This window comes from Nipponia nippon, unplaced genomic scaffold (genome assembly GCF_047370975.1).
Source record: "Nipponia nippon isolate SJK-2023a ecotype South Korea unplaced genomic scaffold, ASM4737097v1 scaffold_27, whole genome shotgun sequence".
Classification (NCBI taxonomy): domain Eukaryota; kingdom Metazoa; phylum Chordata; class Aves; order Pelecaniformes; family Threskiornithidae; genus Nipponia; species Nipponia nippon.
The window spans coordinates 143,105-152,003 of NW_028262344.1; the positions used below are offsets into that span (position 1 = coordinate 143,105).

General features: G+C 47.5%; 1 protein-coding gene across 2 annotated transcripts in view; it reads right to left on the bottom strand.

Annotated features, from left to right (window-relative positions):
- Window positions 1-8,296, bottom strand: part of DPYSL2 (dihydropyrimidinase like 2) — a 56,560-nt gene extending 48,264 nt beyond the window's left edge. The window contains exons 1-2 of one of the 2 annotated variants that reach the window (XM_087762709.1): window positions 8,105-8,296; window positions 6,834-7,203 (exon numbers count right to left, since the gene is read on the bottom strand). In XM_087762709.1, coding sequence (XP_087618835.1) covers window positions 6,834-7,184 — 351 coding nt within the window. In that variant the 5' untranslated portion in view covers window positions 7,185-7,203; window positions 8,105-8,296. The remainder of the gene's footprint in view (window positions 1-6,833; window positions 7,204-8,104) is intronic. The other variant, XM_087762710.1, reaches the window with a different exon arrangement.
- Between the last annotated feature and the right edge of the window lie 603 nt (window positions 8,297-8,899).

Genomic DNA, 8,899 nt, shown 5'->3' on the forward strand with positions numbered 1-8,899 from the left:
ACAAGAATATGAGAATCTCTGTACAGTGATAATCTATGCTAAAATAAATCATCACAGGCATCAGTGAAAATCAATTTACATCAGCTCTGAATCTTAACTTTACAGATTCTGTGAACTACCATAATGCGCTTAGCAGCGAATTTTATTCCTGCTGTGGAGTTACTGGATGGTTGGGAAAACACTATCGGAAGACTCTCTTTCTCTGTGGAATTTTAGTGGAATTGCAACAAACCCCACAGAATTTCTGCAACACCCAATAACTTTTACTCCTACTCCTACTAAATTCTTAAAGGTTTATCCACAAGGACATTTTGCTATGAAATTAGAAAACCTGCAAGTGGAAATATACATTTAAAAATGTAATGAAAAGAGGGATCAGAGATGGATTGAAAGCATTCCTGGAAGTATCTGAAATTCTACCATACAGTATCAACAAGCTCTTCCCTTTAGGCTTGTTAGATGCTAATAATCCCCACTCCCTCTTGGGGAATCACCCCCTGCCAAAGTCGGCGAGGGTCTTGTTATTGCAATCAGAGGCAGCAGGACTGGGCCAAAAGAGCTTTCATGAGTTCACTGATCAGGCCCTAATTTTCTGTCGTGATTCTGCCCATGCCAACTGCTGCATCAGCTCCAAGTCTCAATGACTCGAAAGGAGTTTCCCATGGATCCAGCAATCCCCTGCATCCTATGAAGCGTTGGGAGGATTAAATACAGACTGATACATGGCAGAAGGAGTACATCTGTCCTTCCCAAAAGATGATGAAAGAACTGTCCATTATTAATCACTATAAATTAAATTACAGAGGGGAATTATACTGCCAATGGGCATCTTTGGTTTGTTTTATTATCTTAGAGGAGAAAATGAAAATTAAGTGTCATGATATGGAAATGACCGTAGAGGTCAAAAGTGCTACTATGAGGAGGTAAAATCATACAACTTCTCAGAGAAATAGCCTAATTTTTTTGAATACCGACTGAGATTGTGAGGGGGGAGATTCACTTTCTAGCCACACAAACAGGTCAATAAAAATGTACATTTGATCGGGAAATTAAAATTAACCTTCCAATTGATTTTGTTTCCTTTAAAATCCCAGGAAACCTTGAGAAAGTTCAGAAATAACCTTCCAAGAAGACTGTTACTGTTATAGTGTGTTTCTTAGAGGAACTGTCCTGAGCATTTTGGGTAGAGCTCAGCCCGAGCTGCTGCGCCGCAGTTAATTTACTATCACGTCATGTTATCAGGAAAGAGACAGCCCCCTTCAGGGTTCTAGACAGAGATTGCTCTGTCATGGGTAGTACAATACATAGCAAAAATGCGCTCTCCTCTCTAAACAGCTTACAGCCTGCAGTCATGCTGTGACCTTCACTATAGTTAAATACAGCATTTCTAGAACATGGGACATTTGGGCATCCTTGTCATTGCTCCTCCCTTTCATCCAGTGGAGGGAGTTTAGCAGCTCCAGGCCCATGGAAACCATGGGTAGGGTCTAAGAAATGGCTATTTTCACAGTGATTTGCACTGTTTCTTAACATTATAATCTCTTCTCCTTCCCCAAAAACCTACAGGGCAAAGCATCAGGCCCTCAGCAATTGCTGTCATTGCTTGTGTCAGCCAGCTTTGCCTACCTCTGATGTACAGGACAATCATTACTCCAGACAATGAGAAAAGGAAATTCAGACCTCTATTCTCCCACCCTGAGATTCCTTCCAGATCTCCGGGAGTTGACCAAAGAACAGGACATTACTGTAAGAATCACACAGAAGTGCAAAGAGGTTTGATTTTGGGTAGATTTCCTACAGCTCTGCTCCCAGATGCCGTCCCTTTTTAGGGTAAGAGAGTTCATGCAGAACACACACATCAGCTTCACATGAGCTTTGCTGCCTACATCATTTCCCAGCTTTGTAACAATACCACAGAAGATAGACTCAGATTTAATGTGCCATAAGACAGACAAGTGATATGGGGAGTTAGACATAGTCCTGCAGGTAACAAATTTCAGGCAGACCTAAACAGCTGCTCAGCACCTTCCAAAAACAGATGGCTCATGTCAAATGATGGCCATAGCACGGGCATAAGGGCGGCACGCAAAGCTGCCAGTCTCATTGTGCCAGATACTCTGCCTATCCCCCGAGATAAAGCCTGCATCACAAGGTGCTGCTGAAAGACCAGACCTCTGAATTGGCTCAGCTCCAAACTGGGTGGGGAGATCTGGCCCCAGGTGTTTAAGTTTCCCCTGCAGTCTTTAGCCCAAATAATAAGTTGGCCCTTATCAAAGCCCCTTGCTCATTTCTGCATGAGAGAGTGGTATTGGTAAATTCCTGACAGAACACTAACAGACCACACCACAAGATGCCCATGGGATGTATATCACATTTCAGCTATGCAGATTGATGGCTTTGAGAGGGATCTAAGAAGTTAAGAGGAATTTGGCATTTGTGCTTATCACTGTTAGTTTCTCTCTGTTTTTTTTCTTTTTCAGTAGTCAGACAAACTATTATGATCCGTGAGAAGAACATGCAAGTCATCCTCCTGTATGATTATTTTGCAAGCAATGATCATCGAAACAAGGCTAGAAAAATTACAGGCATCATAACAAATTAAACTCAGAACTGCATTTCCAACTGTCTGGAACAGCTTCTTTGTTTTACACAACAGCTCCATTAATGTTTCAGAGCCTATGATTATTTGAGCTCTCAACAACGTCCTGCTACTCATTATTTCTCTCCAGGAATGAACCACCATGATCTTGAGAGCTTTGAGGTTTTAGCAAAAAGGCAAGTCATGTCAAAAGCTTCATGAAACTGTGTTTTGCAAGTGATTCCTCTCCTGTCAATTCTAAAATAAAAATATTTTCCTAGTCTCTGTTTATTCATTATTGTTACTTATCTTATTACAATAGGACATAGCTTTGTTGGTTTAGACCAGTAGTTTACACCCAGTACTCTGCACTTCCCAAAGGTCCATGAACTGTTTCTAAGGGATGCAAAAATGGCATATAAAGGTGACTGTTTGTTGCACAGGGGAACCACCTGAATCACTGGAGTAACGACAAGATGGCGATGGGAACTTTAGCCAGCAAGTGAAGAAGAGATCTGGGATCCCAGGGCTTGTACTTATGTTGAAGTGTCTTAGCATCTTCTCAGGCTCTCTGTGCAAACTAGATCAAAGCAAGCCCCAGCTTGCTGATCCCTCTTGCAATCAAACCTTGCTTTTCCCTATAGACATTCCCTAAAAGACCATCTCTGTCCTGAAGAATCTCAACAGATGAACAAGACAGAAGGAATGCCAATTATACACACGGGAAATGTGGGAAATACACACAGAGGAATGACCCAGGTCAAGCAAGCAATGACCAAGGTTTTTCAAAACCCAGATGAATGCATGGGTCTCAAGACTGTTCATCTAAGGAGCAGAGGACTAATGCCCTGGGAAGCCATTTTATCAGTCCCCCTGCTCTGAGACAAGGAAGCTTGCAGCCTCTGCGCCGACTACTACAAAGCAGTGGTATGAGTAAGTTCCACAGGTGCCTGCCCGGATGCTCTCTGAATACCAAATCCCACTGTAGAAAATAGGCTTGCACGAGCATAGCAATTCATGAAAGGCAGGCCACGTGTTTATTGTCTCATTCAAAAAATCCTGGTTTGAACATGGCATTCTTGTTGGACTGCAGTGGTGGCCCAGATGAGGTCAGGGCCTCAAAGCATTAAGCAGTGCTCAGACATTGAACAAGTAGCTCCAGGACCAGGCATGAACGGCCTAAACGGGGAAGATGACAAAGTTTAAGATGGGAAATAGAAGCACAGTTAATTCTCCAAGGCTGGACAGCTGGGAAGTAGCAGAGCTTGCCTCAGATCTGCTGAGTTGCAGACCTGTTGAATAGGTCACACTGCCTCCAGAGGCCTAACTGTAAAGAGCTGCTTAAACTAAGATAGACAGCCTTCCTGGTGCCTCTAGAGATGATCTTAACCCTGAATTATGAGGCAGCATGGCCCAGAGGCAATAAAGCAAGGCCATGATAGATGCCTATAGAATACTCTAGACAGGACAGACACAAAGAGATTTGATTACCCTTATCTTTGCCTGCAGAACAATATATTGCAATTTAATGTGGAATAATTACGTTCCTTTTTTTATCCTCTGGACACTTAAGACCTCAGAAAAATAAGAAATAGCTTGTCCATCTTGCTTTGTTAATTATTTCAGTGGAGATTAATACAAGATCTTTCTACACAGTGGTAGAAAGGATGATTGTGTTTTAAACCCACTGTGGATCCAGTCACTGGCTAAAATACTTCCACCTATCTCCATTGCTTCCAGCTGATCGGCACCCATTCCCATCAGCTCACGACATGTTCCTCTGGTTGCTGAAACAGAGCATGGACCCTCCTGTATGTTGACTGTTACATGAACTGATAAAAATCGCAACTATTGTCAGCCTCAAGCTAAAGAAAAAGCAGTAACATTTCTAGCCTATTGTGAAATAATTTATGCAAGTTGTAAATTCAAGATCCTATAAATTAGCATGTTTTTCCTTTCCGTGATAATTTAGACTCCTATCACATGGAAATAGTGTACAGTCTATCCAGGGAGAACTTATTTCAGATGTGTTATTAAATGCTTAAGACAGAGGTTTGAAAATAATGGGCCAAATTCAGTTGCAAAACCTCAGAAGCCTTTTGACTCCTATCTCAAATTATTTTAATGCACTGTTTCCTTTAATGCCACTTCCTGCAACATTATTTTTCTTCACCTTTTTTTTTTAATACCTTGAGCTTTGATTATCATCATAAACGCATTTCTACTAACAACACTGAAGTAAAGCCAGTTTTACCTGCTGAGGATCTAACCATTGATTCAAGCTGTCGATGCAGTCAGCTGGAAAACCATCAAAGCTAAAACGCTCCTGCAATAAAGTGCCAATCCATAGCAAGACATTTAAAATAAAAGACTGCACTTACCCAAATGCGCACAACCCCTCACAACACAATCCATTGGCATCGGTGTTATGTAAAGGTAATGAGAAACAACTCAAATGTTTTGCGCTATCCCATTATTTCATACCCTCAGTTAACATTAATATGACAATCTTTAAAAACAGAACCAAAAAGCACACTTTTTAAAAAAAGCGATTCGTATTTTGTGTGGACTTCTGATTTTTCACCATATTGTGCTTACGGTTTATTGCACTGGTACCCTTCAATCACAAAATAATTCATCTTTTCAGAATTAACATATCACCTGTTTATACTTATGTCCTGCAGGACATCACTGCATCAAATTGTCCGAAATTAGTTCTGAAAATGTCCTGAATTGCAAAACCTTTGACTCACAAAGCTGAAAAGGTGTGTACCCTTTGATCCCGAGATGCACTTTGGTTAGTCCAACAAGACTAATTAATCACAGAAAGTTAATCATGGCAAGTAGGCACTTCAACATGGTCAAATGAAACCATAGGCACTTGTAGTGGCAAACTTTTGTTTGGGTTTGGCAAATCAGGTTTGAAGCAGCATGGAGCATATCCCACTCCTAATTAAAGGTTGGTGCGTAGCACTGCTGAAAATCAGGGCCTACCTTCGTGATCTCACCGTAACCGGCAGTTGTTCGCACATGTAAATATGGCTGGATGGAGCCCTTAGGTTACTGTAGTAGGAAAAAGCAAAGTAGGGTCTGATTTGGGGAGGAGGAGCCCCCAGTAATACTCCTAGTAGTATTTCCCATTTCTCAAAGCAGGAGAAAGTGGCGAACGAGCCCATATTATGAATTCCAGGCAGACTTCTGCCCTGTATATACAAATCCATACCACTAGTAAAAATCAGGAGGCGCATCCCAGAAACAGTTTCCAGAAGGACGGACTGCTCTGTAAACCCGCTGGGGGGGCTACTCACAGAAACTCTTTCCCAGTATGCTAAAAGTTTATCAGTTTGCTGGTCGATGCTTCATTCATTTCCGCTGTTCCAGCCTATGCATAGGAGCCAGCATTGTCAGAGAAATGCGCAGCGTATTTTATGGCTCAGATCTGAATAAAGCTTGCTTAAATCTATTTATCGAGAAAAACAAATGTGCATGGTCAGCTAGACCTATGGGTTGAATGGGTTTTGCCTCAGGAAGAGGATAGGCTTTATTACACCCTGACACACACAGAGAGCGAGAAAATAGCTTCAGGAGTCTTAAAAGACTGGGAGGAGTTCGGTGGGTTTCTAAGAGAACACCACATTCCTGTGAAAGTCCCAGATCTTCCCGAGGCAAAAATTCCCACTGTAGCCAAAGGCCTTGATCAAATTTGGTATTGAAATACAGCTCCCAGGGGTCACTGGTCTGTCCTCCCCTGGGAGGAGGGGGTAGGAGTTTCCCCTGGCAGAAGCCTGCAGGGATTTGATCCCTGTAGGTGGAGGTTCTTTGATGCTCTTTTGCTAACAATTGCGTTTCTGTTCCCATGAGCTGCATTCACTAGCTGGGTGGGGCATTTTGCTACCGTTGTGCTGGGGGGAATCGCCTAAGAAACACAAAAGTCGGTCTCTATCACCAAATAGGAAGGCAAGGTGGGGAAAGGGAGTGTGTTTGTGGGTGTGGGGGCTCCTTTCTTCTTCTGCCCTCCTCCCTGTGCACATACACACACACCTGCAGAGAGCACACGGATAACATTAGAGGTCTGGCAAGAAGGCTCTAGGAGAGGTGCTGCTTCTTAGAGGAAGACAACGACTGCCACATACATGCAAGTGACATAAAAGCAAGAGACTGCAGGGTGGAAAGGATACATCCCTTCTGCAGCCTATCGCCTGTTCAGATTGCATCTCTCACACGCACACACACACACACACATATATGTACCCACCTTGTCATTCAGGTTCTGCAGCGCCTCCTTCCCAGTGGCACTCCTGATCTCCACCTTTCTCCCGAAATCAACAGATGGTTCCCCTCCCTTCCCGCTCTGCCTGGAATAGACGGACTGAGCATCCGGACCCAGGTGGGCAACGTCCTTCTGCTTTGCCACGACTTTGTTAGATCCGCGGCCCACCGAGAGGGAGTCGAAGTCGATGGTCTTGTTCTCCAGAGAGCCTTCCACCGGGCAGAACATGCCACAGAATTTCTGCCGGGGCTTGGGACTGCCTGAGCCCAGGTTTTTGAAGAAGGCCGGCACTTCTTCTTCCTCGCCCTGCCGGCCAGACTGCTTCCTCTCAGCCATGGCTTGGGTGGTCTCCCTGCTAAGGGAAAATAATAACAGCGGTAACCAGGAGGATCCTTCACACACACGCACACACACGAAAAGAGGAGAAGGGGGGGAAAAAAGGGGGGGGGAGAGAGAGAGCTCTGGGTCCTAGAGATACGGCAACATCAACTGCAAAGGGCTGTGCCTGGCAGATCCCCTGCCCCCATCAGTACAATATAGCCTGTGGCTCGCTCTGTTTTCTTTGATGCAGTGCAAAGTTGAGGGAAGGTTGGGGCAGATCCTGCTGCAATCAAGGGAGGAGGTTTCAAGTTCCCAGCATCCAGATGGGGAGGGAGGGAAAAGGAGAGAGAGGAAAAAAAAAAAAACCCTCACTCTGCAGCAGAAACTGAGGACTGATCCGGAAGTGATGCGACCGGTGAATTGGCAAATGGACTCGATCAGGTTGGAGCAACAGCCCCCATCGCACACACCCTTTCCCCCCTCCCCTTCCCCGGCCTGCTGCCATTGCTACGAGTTGCACAGAGGCTGATGGGGACTGGGCACCCCACTCACCTCCGGCTGCTCTGGAGGCGTGTTCCCAAGGCAGGGGAGAAAGGATTTTCCTTCCTCCCACCACCCTTCCCCTTCCTCCCCTAGCCCCGAAATGGTGGAGTCAGGGAGTGCTCCGGGAATCCTATTGTTCCTCACTTTTCTCAAAGCAGCGGAGTCGGAGGGCGGGGAGCAGATGAGATCGCGGTTGGGTTAGTGGGAGGCAAAATGCTGACTCATCTTTCTGGGTTTTGGGGCATCGCTGGTGCCGCGACTCGGGTAGACCCTCCGCAGGGGGGAAAAGGGTTGATTGATGGCACTGGAGAGAGAATGGGAAGGAGAGACAGATGGGAGAGGGGTGTGAGAACCGAGGGAGAGAGGAAAATGAGCCGTTAACCAGGACTTACCTCCAGGAGCCGAAATTAGTGACCTTGCTAGTCAATTAAGCCTCTGCAATGCCAGCAGCCCCCAGTCCCTCCCTGCGGGGGATCAGGGGAGGCAGCCAAAGGCGGCTCCGGCTGAATGCAGGTTTTTAGAGGAGGAGGCAGAGCGGCAGCCCCTTGCCTCCCCGCTCTCGCCCATGCTGACAGCGTCCCTGCGCTGGGAGACGGAGGCAAGGCGGCAGAGAGCGAGAAGGCGAGGGGCAGAGGGGCCGGGGAGCAGGGGCCGGGCGGGCCCCCCCGGGCCGGGCCGCGCCGCCGGCGCTGTCCCTTCAGCACCACCCGCCGCCCTGCCCGCCCCGCCGGCCGCCCGGGGGCTCGGAGCCGGCCCCGGAGGGGGGTCAGAGCCGGCCCGGGGGGGGGGTCAGAGCCGGCCCCGAGGGGGGAGTCAGAGCCGGCCCCGGAGGGGGGTCAGAGCCAGCCCGAGGGGCTCGGAACCGGCCCCGGAGGGGGGTCAGAGCCGGCCCCGAGGGGGGAGTGAGAGCCGGCCCGGGGGGGTCAGAGCCGGCCCGGGGAGGGGGTCAGAGACGGCCCGGGGCAGGGGGGTCAGAGCCGGCCCGGGGAGCTCGGAGCCAGCCCCGGAGGGGGGTCAGAGCCGGCCCCGGAGTGGGGGGGGATCGGAGCCGGCCGCAGGCCCTCGCACCCCACCCCAGCCCCTTTCCGCCACGCAGCGCCTTGCATGAGCTGCTGGGCTCTAACACCCCCCCCGCTCCCCGTGGCTGCTACAGCTGCATGTGTCAGGGATCCTTTTTTTTTTTTCTT